Source organism: Artemia franciscana, chromosome 14 (assembly GCF_032884065.1).
Source record: "Artemia franciscana chromosome 14, ASM3288406v1, whole genome shotgun sequence".
In the NCBI taxonomy this organism is placed as follows: Eukaryota; Metazoa; Arthropoda; class Branchiopoda; order Anostraca; family Artemiidae; genus Artemia; species Artemia franciscana.
Genome location: NC_088876.1, coordinates 14,864,986 through 14,880,943, shown reverse-complemented (window position 1 = coordinate 14,880,943; position 15,958 = coordinate 14,864,986). Strand labels below are relative to the sequence as shown.

General features: G+C 35.2%; 1 protein-coding gene and 1 long non-coding RNA gene across 2 annotated transcripts in view; one reads left to right on the top strand and one right to left on the bottom strand.

Moving 5' to 3' along the window:
- The window catches only part of LOC136035373 (uncharacterized), a 63,382-nt gene extending 49,929 nt beyond the window's left edge, over positions 1-13,453 (bottom strand). Inside the window, exons 1-2 of the long non-coding RNA XR_010619400.1 lie at positions 12,834-13,453; positions 10,768-10,948 (exon numbers count right to left, since the gene is read on the bottom strand). This is a non-coding gene — a long non-coding RNA (uncharacterized LOC136035373). The remainder of the gene's footprint in view (positions 1-10,767; positions 10,949-12,833) is intronic.
- Positions 2,218-5,304, top strand: LOC136035847 (eukaryotic translation initiation factor 5B-like). The gene has a single exon (XM_065717807.1). The coding sequence runs from the start codon at positions 2,218-2,220 to the stop codon at positions 5,302-5,304; it is 3,087 nt and encodes a 1,028-aa protein (XP_065573879.1).
- Positions 13,454-15,958: the final 2,505 nt, after the last annotated feature.

The following is a 15,958-nucleotide window of genomic DNA, read 5'->3' as shown; positions in this document are numbered from 1 at the left end:
TTCTTCTTTATTTTTCAGCGTCACTATGAAGTACATATCGACGAACCTTTGTTTTTTTAACTTAAATCTGGTAGGCATTGATGACCTTATCCAAGTCAAAATCCCAAACCCAATCATCATCGCTATCATTTTCAGTTTTGATATGTTTTGACTCTCGCTATCCAGGTGGATTTTCATCTAACTGCGCGGTTTTGCGTTCAAATACTGTTAATGACGTCACCGTCAAAGCAAAAATGATGACAACTAATTTCATGACGTCAGCCGACACAGAAACATGACGTCACCTGATCCACAGATCCACACACAGACAACTTATTTTTATATATATAGATATATATTCGCAGGTGGGATACAGGGACACAACTACAATGGCGCGTAACGACTTACGCGCACGGGGGGGGGGCTTGGGGGGCGCGAAGCGCCCCCACCAACTAGGTGTTGCTGTGGCGCGCTAGTTCACTCATAAAAGCGTTTGTGAATAAAATTAAAAGTTCTATTGTCCTTTTTAAGTTACAACAAAATTTGGAGAGCAATTAGTTCCACTCCCTCACCCTTTTTTTCTCAAAATTGTCCGAATTTTTTTTTGAGAAAATAATTTTGCTAAAAAAAAAAAGTAAAACTAATATGCAAATTTTTTTTTAGTTATTAATGTACGGTGAGCCAAAACTAAAACTTATATCAAATCAATTATGTTCAAAAAATTAAATAAAAAAAAACTGTTTTAACTGAAAGTAAGGAGCGACATTAAAACTAAAAACGAACAGAAATTATTCCGTATATGAAAGGGTCTATCCCCTCATCAACGCCCCACTGCTTACGCTAAAGTTTTTTATTTAAAAAAAAAGCAGAGTTGTGAGAAAGAGTAAAACTTAAGCGTAGAGAGATAGGCGTTGAGAAATCGACATATGCGGACTTATACGGAATAATTTCTGTGCGTTTTAAGTTTTAATATCGCTTCTTACTTTCAGTTTAAAGAACTTTGAAACTTTTTCTACAGAAATAAATTTAAAATTTCTTCCACAAGATAAGTTTTCCGAAGAAAAGTAAAGAGCTCCATTAATCTGAAAATGAACAAAAATAGAGTCGAATAATCTTCCAAGCGTGAAGCTCGTATTTTAAGTCCCGACCGGCTTTAAGCCTCTGATTTTCCTTTTAAAGCAATCTATTGATTCTTAGAAATTTGCCAGAGCTCATACCATATGAGCTCTTGGCTCTTCAGGCCTCGTCACTAGGGCCATATGAGCTCTTAGCTCTTGTTTAGAGTTTCAGTTACTATTGAGCTGGGTCGCTCCTTACAACTGTTCGTTACCACGAACTGTTTGATTTAGATTACATGACCCCCAGAACCACCTGAAGAAGGGCTTCGAGTTATTGAAGTTGCCCATGTTTCCTATAGGGAAGTATACCTACATTTTTCGTGTGGGGGGGGGGTCTGGGGACGGATATTCTACAGGGAAAATTTCCCGTTGAAGTGGAAGTTTAAGAGTGCGAACACTCCAGGGGGAATTTTACACAGGGGAATTAACCAGAGTTTTTTCTCAAATTTGCCATATTTGTCTTATCTTTTCGTTTCCGACCCTATATTACATGCTTAAGGGGAATTTTCAGGGAGTAATTTGCAGCAATTCCTGATGGCAGATTTTTATATCGGAGGAAATTTCCATGGGAAAGATTTTTCACTGAGGGCGTGGATTTCCTGGGATTGTTTGAAGAGTGATTAGAAATTAAATAAAAAACAGTTAAAAACAATTAGGCTACTGTAATTTTTCAGCTTGAAGTTTTCGACAATGACAAGTCCAATGGTGAATTTTCATGTCAATCCAACGCCTTTTTTTATGGTTTTTGAAATAGCTTTCGAAATTTCCGTCCATTTGTTTTTGCTATAACCTTTAATGCGAAGATCAATTAAAATATTAAATTGCCAGTCGTGAATCAGCTTTGGATTGTGATTTTACCCCACGACAAAGTACCTTGGTAAAATAAAAAAGATGAAATTGGACATTTTTTCCACTTTTCTCTTTACTTGACGTCATTGTAATGTTATGTGGGATTTCTAATATGACGGCATTGAGGTTGCAACATGAATGCAGCCTTTTATACTTGTAAATTACGTCATTGTTTGAGCATCATAGAAGTGTCATAAGTGTGACGTCATCTTTACTATATATGTCAGAACCCACATGGTGTAGTAATTAGTTATAATATGTAAAAGTCAAAATGACATTAATAAAATGGGTCACCGTTGGAGTATCAGCCGTTGGAGTATCCTTTGCTGTAGTATCAATTGTCCGGGCTGTTAGAAAGTATTCAGAATCTAGAACTGGGCTTTCAGATTCTATATCTGACGATGCCATTCTTACTGAAAAAGGCACTAAGACCTATGTAAGCATATCACGTGCTGAAGAATTCACCAAGGTTAATGAAAATCTTTTTGACGCTGAAAATCAAGTAGTTTTTCAAGATTCAAGTGAACCATCTAATGCAGCGATGCGATCTAATTCACATCTAGCTGCAACAGAAAAGATAGCTGGAGGCTGTGTGTGCGCATCACCCGAAAAGAAAAAAATCACCAATGACAAAGTGGCTGGAGCTGGTGAAGATACTACAACAGCAAAAAAAAGAAAAAAGAAAAAGAAGGAAAGTACTGAAGAAATCACCAAGGCTACTGAAATTTTTTTTGACGTTAAAACTTCTGAAAATCAAGTAGTTTTTCAAGATCCAATCAACACAATTGAAGTGGAAGTGGGAGCCAAAGAAGTGGCTGGAGCTGGTGGAGATATTAAAGCAGCAAAGAAAAAGAAAAAGAAGAAAAGTGCAGTAAAAGAAATTACAGGTGGAGAAGCATATAAACACAAAAAGCCAAACAAACTTATAAATGCCCTTCGGAAAATAAAAGAAGAAGAGGAGGCATTCATAAAAAAAGAGGAAGAAAAACTAAAAAAACAAAAAGAGATAGATAAAAAAGAACAAGAGGAAAAAGAAAAAAATGAATTTCAAAAATTTAAAAAAAAGGAACGAGAAAAAAAAAAACGCCTAGAACGGAAAGCCAAAGGATTAATTCTAACGGCAAAGCAAAAAAATAAAAAAGAAAGACAAACAGCTAGCATCGCAGTATGGAAAGAAAATGGTTTTCAATTTCCAAGGTCTGAAACAAAAGCTCGACCTGGAACAAGAGTCAGGCCTAAAAAAGAAAAAGTAGAAGTTACCCCTTTTGCTGAAGCTAAACCAGAAGGGGTGACAGAAGAAGCAAAAGTCAGTGGCTCTACTCCAGAGCCCTTACTAATGGAAAAAATAGCACACAACTGGGAGGAGCTTCTGGACAGAGAATGTGAAGAGCCAATTGTCTCTGTATTAGTTAAAGAGGTTGAAAAGCCTCAAATTAATGGCAGATGTGAAGAGGGATGTGCATATCTTAAAAGAGTTCCCCAAAAGGACCTTTCCTCTGACAGTGAACCAGAAGAACCCAATGATATTGAAAAAATTAAATTGAGACTCGAAAATAGAAGTTTAGACCATCTTCGTGCACCAGTAATATGTGTTCTAGGCCATGTAGATACTGGCAAAACAAAGCTTTTAGATAAGCTGCGTTGTACTAACGTTCAAAAATCAGAGGCAGGCGGCATCACCCAACAGATTGGAGCAACTAATGTGCCTATTGACGTACTGCGTGAGCTAACTAAAATTGTCAGGCCTCCGAAAGGTTCTCAGCCTTTTAAAATAAAGATACCTGGGCTCCTTATTATAGACACGCCGGGACATGAACATTTCAGATTGATGAGGTCGAGAGGCTCGTCATTGTGTGACCTTGCAATATTAGTTGTTGACATTATGCATGGAGTTGAACCTCAAACTATTGAATCAATAAAACTCTTGCAAGACAGAGGTACTCCATTCATAGTTGCGTTGAATAAAATCGATCGACTATTTGAGTGGCAGTCAAATCCAAAAAAAGACTTTTGGGATTTGCTAAAAATGCAGAAAGACCATACAAAAGTTGAATTTGAACATCGGTTAAGTAGTGCCAAATTGCAGTTATCAGAGCAGGGCCTCAATACAAAAATGTACTATGAGTATTCCGATCCAAAGGAATACTCATGGATCGTACCGACCAGTGCAATTACTGGTGATGGAATTGCCAACTTAATAGCAACTGTAGTAAAGTATAATCAGGAAATCCAACCTGAAAAAATAACTTTTTCGGAGGAACTTGAGGCTACAGTGTTAGAAGTAAAACAAACTATTGGACATGGCATAACTATTGATGTCATTTTGAAAAATGGTTCTCTCAAAATTGGAGATACAATTGTTCTACCTGGTTCTAAAGGTAGACCTATTGTAACTCAAATTAGAGCCCTACTTCTGCCAAAGCCAAATAGAGAACTACGAATCAAAACTGAATATGCAGAGCCAAAAAATATCAAAGGTTGTCAAGGAGTCAAAATCGTTGCAAAAGGATTGAAATCTGCCATAGCTGGTTCAAGTTTTTTAGTGGCACGTTGTCAAAACGAAATTGAAATCTTAAAAGATTTATCGCAAGAAAAAGAGATACTGGGCTGTATTCAGTGCGAGAAGCGTGGAGTTTATGTCCAAGGATCTTTGTTAGGCTCCCTAGAAGCTCTCCTGGAGTTATTAAAACAGGATAAAATTCCTTATTCTAACGTTAGACTAGGGAATGTTATAAAAAGTGATGTTGTAAAAGCTTCTATTATGTTGGAGCATGACCCCAAGTTTGCCTGTATTTTAGCGCTTGATGTTGAAGTTGAACGTGACGCTCAAGAATATGCAGATGCTAAGGGAGTCAGAATCTTTAAAGAAGATACTGTTTATCGCTTATTTGATTCTTTTAAAAAACACATACAGAATCATCAAAAGAAGAAGAGAGAAGAATTTAAAAATATTGCTGTTTTTCCGTGCATGTTGAGTATCCTCCCGCAACACATTTATCGTAAGAGTAATCCCATTATTGTGGGTGTCCGGGTTGATGCTGGTGTTGTCAAAATAGGCACTCCTCTGTGTGTCATGTCAAAAGACAGCTTTATTCAAATAGGAATAGTAGCTGATATACAAAAAAATGAAAAAACTATTCCAATTGGAAAAAAAGGAGATGAAATATGTCTCAAAATTGAGAACGTGAGTGACGATGCACCTAAAATGATGGGTCATCATTTTGACGCAGATGACATTATTATGTCATCAATTAGTCGGCAATCCATTGATGCCTGTAAAGAACATTTTAGGTCGGAACTTAAAAATGAAGACTGGAAATTAATTATATTATTGAAAAAAATATTCGGGATTCTCTGAACCTCATAATGCGTATTAAAATTCGTTTAGGAGATGACTTAACGAAGCTAACTTGCGGTTAATGAAGGAATTGAAAGAATTATTTCTCAACGATTCTCTGAACTTCTGATGCCTATTCATCAGAGAAATTTAAGGTTGCATTTTTAGAGAGACGCTCACATACTTTAGAAAGACAATTTGTTTACCACTTGTTTGAAGCTTTTACAAGATATAAAGAACAGCTAAAACAATAGGACGTGAGAAAATTCTAAATAGTTCGGTTTTTTCTTGCCTACGTCGTATTTTTCCGCAACGGTTTTTACAATTTAAACTTTTTGGATATAACTGATATCATTACGACAAATATCAGTATGCATAGAATATTTAGAGATGACCTAACAAAAGGAGAACTGTTAAAAGAACTGTTTAAGATTCTCTGAAACCCCCGATTTGTATTGAAATAGGTTTAAGATATTAACAAAGCCTGAATGGCGGTTAAGAATTAAAAGGATTGTTTGGGATTCTCTGAATTTTCGAAAAAAGGAACTCTTTCCAAGAGAAGGAACCTCACATGCCTTCATTTTGGCACCAAGATCCTGTCTGTTTCTCGATTACGTTCCATCATACCCGAACTCTACCTTCCCGCCCGCAACAGACCGTCCCGTATAAAATCCCAAAAAGTCCCCAAACGGACTCTCATCCCCGCTAAACCGGAAAGATATCGGAAGAGTTTTATTTCGAGTTTTATTGATTCATATAATAGCCTGTTTAATTTTGAAGAGTGCACGTATTAAACTTTTCTTTATAACATTAACATAACCAACCATACAGTTAGTCAACTCTCATTAGTTCTTTGCTATAATCTATGCTTAATATAGTGATTTTGTTTCATTTTTGCAGATGTTTGGACAAATGCAAACACACTTCTAGATATTAAATAAAAAAAAACAAGTTTTTTTTAACTGAAAGTAAGGAGCGACATTAAAACTTAAAACGACCAGAAATTACTTCGTATATGAAAGAGGCTGCTTCCTCATCAACGCCCAGCTCTTTACGCTAAAGTCTGACTCTTTCTCTCAATTCTTCTTTTTAAAACAGTAAAAAACTTTAGAAAACTTTAGTAAAAAAACAGATAAACATGCTAATGCGGGGGTTAGATATTTCAAAAAGTAATGATTGAATAAGGAAAGTTTTAGGCAGGAAAGAGAAATTATATTCATGGCAGAATTTCCTAATTCAACTCAAATTGCCCATTTGCCTCCTTATTGCTTCAACAAAAGAATAAAACATGGTTATGCAAACTTTAAGTATTTCGGAAGGCACAGGCATTGGAGAACGTGATTTTGAAAAAAATCAAACACCTAAAGTAAAAGGCATAAAGAAGTCTGAGGTAATGCCCAAAAATGAAGTGCAGGCGAGATCAACGGCAAGAAGCCATTTGACAACCAGTAACACAACGAATACAAAGGATTGTAAATGAAACCTGCGATTAGAGAAGCAACAGTGAGAATCAAAACGAGTTCCAGAAGAAAACAAATCCTATATTTGACTCCTCATGATTTAAAAAGAAAGAACATCGACTATATATACTCCCTTTTAACAAGCCTTTGTTATTAGACCTTTAGTTTTTGCCTTATCATGCCTTTTGTCATTATAAGAAACATGACGCCGAACCTTTATTTTATAACAGAGGCTGATGCAGCATCAGGTTCTTGGCTAACGTCCTTATAAACTACAATGTCATCATTTATAGCTATTTCATCGCTCGGAGCTTTTATAAAATGTTGAACTTCGACTTTTGCCCAGGCTTGTCTTTTGTCATTATAAAAAACATAACGCCGAACCTTTGTTTTTTCACAGAGGCTGATGCAGTATCAGGTTCTTGGCTAACGTTCTTATAAGCTATAATGTCATCATTTATAGCTATCTCATCGCTTGGAGCTTTTATAAAATGTTGAATTTCGATTTTTGCCCCGGCTTGTCTTTTGTCATTATGAAGTACATATCGCAAAAACTTTATTTTTTAAACGAAGACATGGTAAGCACTGATGACCTTATCCATACCAAAATCCCAAAACCAATTATTATAACTATCAATTTCAATTTTGGTAAGTTTTGACTCCACAATCGCTTATCTTCTAACCCCATTTTTCTTTCTTCATTTGGAATTTTCACTGCTTCGGGCAATTTGCCAAACCCCTTTGCTTTGGCTACCCTCATTGGTCTAGTTTTAAATGACAGTTCAGGATGTAAATTTGTTAATTGTTCAGGTGGTGGGAAAAACTTCCTTTTCTTCCAACGAATCATCATTTTTTACAATTGTAAATTTTCATTTTCTGGGTCAAGTCTGATAGTCCAGGTTGATGATTTTAACCCGTTGTAAATTTATTTTGTTCAGGATGTTCTCTGGATTTCTAGCAAGTCCGATTTTTAGCAACAATTTCTACTAAGCTTCAAACTTTTCATTTCCTTTTTTAAGGTTTTGAGTCGTTGTAATCCCTCGTTAAAATACTTAAAAATGTTTTTGCAAATAAACGCTTTTCACTCTTTACGCAGTTTATTGTCTTTTCATACTATAACCTTTTCCAAGATATATGATAATTAAGTCAAGTCTGATTTATGACAACTATTTCTACTAAGCTGCAAACTTTTGGTTTTAAAGGTCTTTGAATTGTTGTAATCCTTGTCAAAAATTTATACAAACATTTTTGCAATTACAGTTATTTACTCTTTAAGCAATTTAACGTAATCGTTTCCATGCGTGAAAATTTTCTATTTTTCCAAATAAGCGTGACAACACGTAGTCTATAATAAGCATAGTCTATTTTGAACAATTACACTATATTTTGAAAAATGAATACGTATAATGGGCTTAGGATCTTGAAGTATTGTTATGCGGAAGATAAAGTTCTGTATAAAAATACATTTTTGAGAAGGTGGTAGCCTTCATCGCATTTAAGGCAACTTTGAGCATATGATTAAACCAAATAGAAATTTAACAAAAAATAGATATTTTTTTTTTCAAATTTTGATAGGGACAGAAATTGTTTCGTTTATGAGGGGTGCTGTCCCCATTTAAGCCCCCGTTCTATACACTAAAGTTGGGATTTTTGTCCCACTGCTTTAAGAACAAATGCTTAGACACGACGGCAGTTGAGTTGGAAGAGCGAATATTTATAAAGCACAATAAAATTTAGCGTAAAAAAGAAGATGGTCACTTTAGATTTTTTATGCTGCTCTTCAATTTCCTGTTTATTTAATCTCTACAATGTGACAAGAATGTACTAATAATTACATGGGGAACATTGTAGCAACGCTAGATTTTCCAAACTTTGGGGGGTGACATTTGGGGGAAAACAGGCGAGGGAAGGGAGTTCTGCTCTCCAATACTTTTGGTTACATAAAAAGGACAGTAGAACTTTTGATTTTCTATCAAATGAGCCATCTCCCGATCTCCTAGAATTAATAGTCCGATACGATCACCTCTGGGGAAAAATATAAAAAAAAAATCGTGAACTTTCTTAAAAAAAACCCACATTTTTGCATATTAGGGCTTGAAACCTCAAAAGTAGAGTTTTCTAAAATGCTGAATCTGATGCTGGGATTTTCATCGCAAATCGCTTTACCTCGCTTTACCTCGCAAATCGCTTTACCTCGTTCTGAAAGTACATTAAATAAAAAAAAGATACGTTTTCCAACTGAAAGTGAGGAACAACATAAAAAATCAAAAACGAACAGAAATTATTACGTATATAAGGGGCTTGTCCCTTTCTCAATACCTCCCTATCGAAGCTAAAGCGTTTTTTTTTTCAACTTTTAAAAAAGCTTATTAATCTAATTAAACATTAATCTTAAAGAAATGGGATAAAGAATAAAACTTAACGCAAAGAGCGAGGTATTGACGAGAAGACAATCCTTCATATGCAAAGCAATTTCTTGGAGAAATCTTCCTCCATGGAAAATAATTCCATATAAATTCTTCCCAAGTAAAATACATCCCAGTTCTTCCCATGTAGAATACATCCCCCTCCCCCCCCCCCCACACACACACAAGAAAATTTTCCCTCAAACAATTCCATTCTAACAGAAAATTACCTCAAGAAAATTTCTTATAGACTATTTCGGGTGAAAAATTTTTCTAAGCGCACTTTTATTTGAAAAGGATTTTAACAGCTTATTGTTTTTAAAATCATGTCAGAAACTCCTTATTCCATGGAAGAGTTATCCCACAAATACCAGCCCTACCCTTACTAGAACGTTACTCCCGTAGAAAATTCCCTCTGGAGAATTTATCCCGTGGAGAACTCCCCAGTAGAGAATTTCGCCGGTGGAAATTCTATTCCTATAGGAATTTCCCCTGGAAAGATCACCCCTGGAAACTTTCCTCCCCATGAGAAGTTCTCCACTTGGAAAATCCCCCCGGCAGAAAACTTCACCTCCTCCCCAAGAAATATCAGTATACTTCCCAACAAGAAATACTATACGTAAACACCGGGCAAATTCTATGACAGACCTTTCCCCACGGGCTGTGGCAGTCAAGTAATCCTCAAAGGCATAGTTACTGGATTTTTGAACTATGCTTTTAACATAATGGCTATCTTAAAACTTTAAGGAAAAATAAGGTTCGGAGGGGGGAAAATGAAGACGCTTTCGTGATCTTTCTTCTGGAAAAAAATACAAAATTCCGCATTTTTGCAGATGAGAGCTTGAAATTCCTACAAAGGGTTATCAGATACACTCAATCTGACGCTATGATTCCTTGACTTTTAGAGCGTGTTTTCCCCCTTTTTCTAAAATCCAGCAAATTTTCTCAAGCTAGTGGCTTTTAATAGGTAACACCAAACTTACTGAATCTTGTATGTTTGGAATCAACATAACAAACCGATTCTTTTGATGTATCTATTGATACATCAAAATTCCGTTTTTTAGGATTTCAAATACTATTGAACCAAAAATAATTTTCGATAATTTCTGCAGCAAAGCTTGTACTAAAGGTGATCAATAAGGACTCCGATTTTTTTTTTTTTTTTTTTTTTTTTTTTTTTTTTTTTTTTTTTTTTTTTTTTTTTTTTTTTTTGAAGTATTCGAACCTTTCCGGGCATGCATAGGACTCAAATCTCCTAAACCTACAAGCAAAAACCCTAGCTTTGGGTGTAAAAAAACAATATATATATATATATATATATATATATATATATATATATATATATATATATATATATATATATATTATACATAATGACGCTTACAAGGTGTCTATCCATACTTTTGGTCTAAATTGAAAAAAAAAGAAAATCTAAACCAGCAAAAAGTGTTAGCGACGAGCAAATCTCTATCTCTTCATTAAACTAAAAAATGAAATACTAAAAGAAAATTTTTAATTAAAATTTAAAATTTCGAAGGCAGTCCAAGACAACTTTTATGTTAAACGCGATTAATTCAGACGTTACTGAAAAACTAAGTACTATAACGTTTGTAGCTTACCTGGGTATGGCTCAATCTTTGCAAGTTTAGATGTCAAACAGTATTTTGGTTCAGTAGGACAGGAAGAGACATCTAGCTTCAGCTGACCTGGAATACATTTTAGCCGTTTGCAAGCCCTATTTGACTTCTTGAGCTCAGGGAGATATTTGAAGAGATCTTCGTCTTTCATTTTTTCTGGTTCCTAGAATGAAAGAAAAAAAAATACACTCACTATTTGCGTGAGCACATGGAATGGGGGGGGATATCAACTCCTCTCATCGATAATAATTTGAAATCGATCATCGATAATAAAGTGCATGGAAACGATGCTTTAGTTGCTATGTGATTTCTACAGAAATAATTATTTACAGGTTATACTGGTACCAAAAATAAACAGGGCTTCTACCTGTAAAATCAAGTTTCAAAACAATTACCCAGCTCCCCTCTTCCAAACCAAAAGAAATAAATGATTTAAAATTAACTATACAACAATTTGAGAATTACACTCCTTGTGACCCACAAGGCCAAAGGGCTATGAATTTTTAAAATACAATCATTAGAAAGATTTGAAAAAGCTCGTTCTTGCTCACTGGACTTGCCTCGTACATTGCTCACAGCCTTTCTCAAAATGCTGTCTAGTCACCTTGACAACATATTTAATTTAATAAACAGTTGAAATTCTTACGTCAGAATCTCGAAGCAAGGCTTTATCAAAGCAAGAAAAAATAAAAGCAATGGTGATCAAGTGAATTATTTGTATTGCACTGAAAAAAAAACATAATAAATGCAACCTCAATTATTTTTGGTCAAGAGTCATTTAGAAAAAATCACTACAAAATTTTTGACATTTCAGTCACATTATCTCAACTTGTCAATTTATTAACGAAATTTAAAGAAAAGAGGGGACAACAAACGGCTCAACCAGTCTACCTTGGGGTTTGAGCCCCCTTCCCCCCGAAAAAATGGTTTAACTTGTATGAAGAATCTATACAATTTTCTTAAAGAATTGAGTAGGACGAATGAATCTAGAAATGAAACTTATGAAGCCTGTAATACTCCCCGAAAATGGTTAAGAATCAGATGCAAAGCGATTGATTTCAAGACCTTTGGGTTAACAAATTCTGGGACAACCGGCTTTTCTTGTGTTTTTGTAACCTCACCTGCAAGGCATTGCTTTGGCTCAAAAATCTTTCTACAGCGTATTTGTGCTCGATAATGGATTGAAGTACTACCATCGGTAACTTCCGCACGTTTAAAATGTCAGGTCTAGAGGAACCTAGAGCATTAGCTACAAGTTTCAGAAAACAAGGGGAGCACCGTCAGAGCCACCCATAAACATTAAACACCATTTCAAATATTTCAAATCTCCTTCACTCCAAAATAACAGCGTCGGGTCTCGAAAGCGCTAAATAGTTTTTATGAACGAATATTGGCACTCAGTTTGGAGGACTCTAAGGGACAGCAATCGGCTCTACCAGTCCACCTTGGACGGCTGAGCCCCCTTTCCAAAACAAAAAAAGGATAAAAGTTGTATAAAGAATCTATATAATTTTCTATAAAATAAAAACTTGTATATGATGCAATTTGAAGTTATAAACCTTTGTCCCTTGCCAGAAAAATGATAACTTCCCAAATAATAAATAAGTGAAAAACCGTAATCAAACGCGACAATAAAGGAGCAGAGTAACTGAAAAAAAAAAAGAAGTAAGACTATTTTTTCCAAGAATAGACATAATTTTCATTTCTGTTTCCAATTAAAAATTAGGAAAAGATGTTATTTTCAATTTAAACTGACATGGTGCTTTTATGCAATTCATTACAAGTTTTGGATATTTAAAAAAGTTTTTTACAACCCTTCTGGGATGAAGATACTAAAGGCAGCTCTAGACACACTAAAAAAGCTATGACTGAGAAAATGAATCTCAAATCTTTTTTCGAGAGCCTTATATACTTAACAAAACCTTCTAATATAATTTTTAGCCTCTTATCAGGGTTAACAAGACGGAAAACCCTGATATATTTGTTAAACTGGGAAAAAATCGACAACGAAGGACTTTCCAAGGAGCCTAACATAAAATACGTATTACCTGCTTGAAAAAGCTTGCGACTTTAAGAGTAACAGGTCTAAAGTTGCCCAATTCAACGGCAAAATATTCTGATGACCAACTTAATCTTTTTTCGGAAGAGCTTCCTAATCTTTGTTCTAAAGATCCTCGACGTGATAGAGAATTCGAAGCTTTGCGTAGCTGCTTTCTATATTCTTTCACAAAGAGTGTAGAGAATGACCTTTCGTTTAGGATACGACAAAATGCACTTAGGAAATTTCCAGGGGGAAAGGGGTATTAAAGATTTTTTGAAGAATCTTTATAAAAAAAAAAATATGAAACGCATGACAGACTTGTTTATATTCATTTCGTTACGTTTTTACGAGTCGGAGAAAGGTTTCGGATAGGAGGTACATACCCTTTAGCCCTCCTGGATACGGCTTGTTTTTTCCTAGCCTATTTGAATTTAACGGGAAAAGATTGTATTAATTTTCTCACAACCTCCCACATATTTACATTCTCATTAAAACAGTCTTCTCAATATTTGAACTCCACATTAATTACTCTTTTGATTACCGGATGACACATGGAAAGGTAATTACGAGTGACATAACAATTCCCCCGGAAGCCGGAACAGCTTTCCGGGATCTGAAAGGAGATTTCGATGAAGTTACAAGGTAATTTAGCATTCTTATTTTTAATATATTTGGGAAAAATTTTTAATAACGGAAATATCGTTAAAGACTGCTAACAGATCCATAAGTCTTCTTTGTGTTTGTTGAGTTGAGAGATCCCATCTAAGACAGTGTCAAATCACACAATTTAGGAGGTGTAAAATGTGTTTTGAAAATATAGTGGGGGGGGGGGGGAATTGTCGTTCTTTTTCAAATAAAACACAAATAAAGGCATTTTCAACGAAAATATAAAAAAAAATCTTGAGGGGGAGTATGGGGCGGTTCCCTTGTCCCTCCCGTAATTGATACCACTGGTCTCAGATTTCTGTTTCGCTTCTCTTCGGGTTTTTAAGAATGGTGGGCTAGGCAGTCATAGGCCCTCCAACAGTTACTAATTATTGTTGTACCTGGCACGATTCTGTCACGTATTATTCCCAACAGCGTAGCACTACTTCTATCTGGAACAGCAACCATGAATGAATTTCCAGTAGATCGCTCTATACCACCAAATACCCAAACACCATCGACAATTCGACCACGATTGTACTTAAGCTTGCCAAATTTTGCTTCATCTATCTCAACAAGTTTTCCTTTTCCCCCAAAACGAACAGTACTTGAGTGACAAGCGTAAATACAAACCTCTCTACAGAACATACTCCAATCCACTATCGTTTGTTTAGAAATACCAACATTATTGAATGCCAATTCCTCCCTTGAAGCATTAGTCTGAAGCCAAATCATCAAAAACCGAAAATTCTGTTGTAGAGTGAGGCGTGAGCGTTCCAGCCACGTTCTATGATTGATAGATTTTCTAAAATTACACTTTCTTTTCAAACTCAAGGCCATCACGAATAGATATACGCCTGGTTTTCTGGCAACGGAAATAAATTTCAGATTTAACGCAAGTCCGGCCACAAATTGAGCAATCTTTACTCCTCAATAACATGCCATGGTTATAATACAGTTCTAAAATTGCATCATCTGTGACAAATTGAAGTATTCCATTTAATAAATCGATTTCGCAATTATTACAGCTCATTTTCAAACAGTTGTTTATAGACTGAAAAAATGTATTGCTCTTACATACCAGTTTTGATGTTTATTAAACAAACAAAAAACAAATGTTTTTAAAAGAAAGTAAGGAGCGACATTAAAAATTAAAACGAGCAGAAATTACTCCGTATATGAAAGGGGCTTTTCGTCCTCAACGCCTCGCTCTTTACGCTAAAGTTCGACTCTTTCTCTTAACTCGACTTCTTAAAAATTTAAAAAACTTTAGCGTAAAGAGCAAGGCGTTGAGGACGATTTAGAAATGTGAAAAATACCAGTTTTCAAATTTTAAGGGGTGTGTAACATTTCTAAATCTTATATACTGGTAAAACTCCAACAATTGGGAGAAGGGATTGCTGAAACACAAATATTCAATCAACGAAGTCATAGTTTGCACCAAAGGCCCTAGAATTTTGATTCTGCCCTTGCCCAACACGTGCACAATAACCCTCACCACTTCATTTTGTTTGAAAACACTTCTATTATTCAGAGGTCCTTGTCGAAATATTTGCTTGATTTTCGTCTTCATATTTGCTACTGGCTGACAAAATTCTCATTTTCTCAACTATTTGATTTTTTTCATTAATTATGTATTTTCCTTTCCTGGTTTCTCACAAAACATTGAGCTTTAAATATTATAGGAATGTGTTGAAGCTTGTCTTAAGTTTAATATGGTTCTTTACTTTCCTTTGTAAAACTTCTTCTCTGGATAGTTGTGTTGTAATTAATGTTTATTATGGGCTTATTTTTGGTTTATTTTGATAATTTTAAATATATATTTATAAAACTATGGTATAAATTTAATAAAAAAACAATTGTTTTAAACTGAAAGTAAGGAGCAACATTAAAACTTAAAATGAACAGAAATTACTCTCCATATGAAAGGGCCTTTTCCTCCTCAACACCCCGCTCTTTACGCTAAAGTTTTTTACTGTTTTAAAAAGTAAAGTTAACAGAAAGTGTCAAACATTAGCGTAAAAAGCAGGGCGTTGAGGAGGAAAAACCCCTTTCATAAACAGAGTAATTTCTGCATAAGCATCTATATTAAGCATCTCAGACATAAGATCTTTCTATATATCAAGTTTCATTAAGATTCGACCACCCATTTGCAAGACAAAGATACCTCAATTTTCACGTCTTCCAAGATTTCCGGTTTCCCCATCCAGCTCCCGTCAATGTCACTGGATCTGGTCGGGATTTAAAATAAGAGCTCTGAAGCACAAGATCCTTCTAAATATTAAACTTCATTAAGATCTGATCACCCATTCGTAAGTTACAAATACATCTTTTTAATTTTTTCAAATTAACCCCCCCCCCCCCCAAAAAAAAAAAGAGAGCGTATCCGTTACGGTTATGTCAATCACGTAGGACTTGTGCTTATTTTTCCCACTAAATTTCTGTTTTGCCTCTCTTCAGGTTTCTAAGAAACATTATTGGGCCTTC

Coding starts and splice junctions, on each gene's coding strand:
- LOC136035847 (XM_065717807.1), top strand. CDS start 2,218: ATGACATTAATAAAATGGGTCACCGTTGGAGTATCAGCCGTTGGAGTA.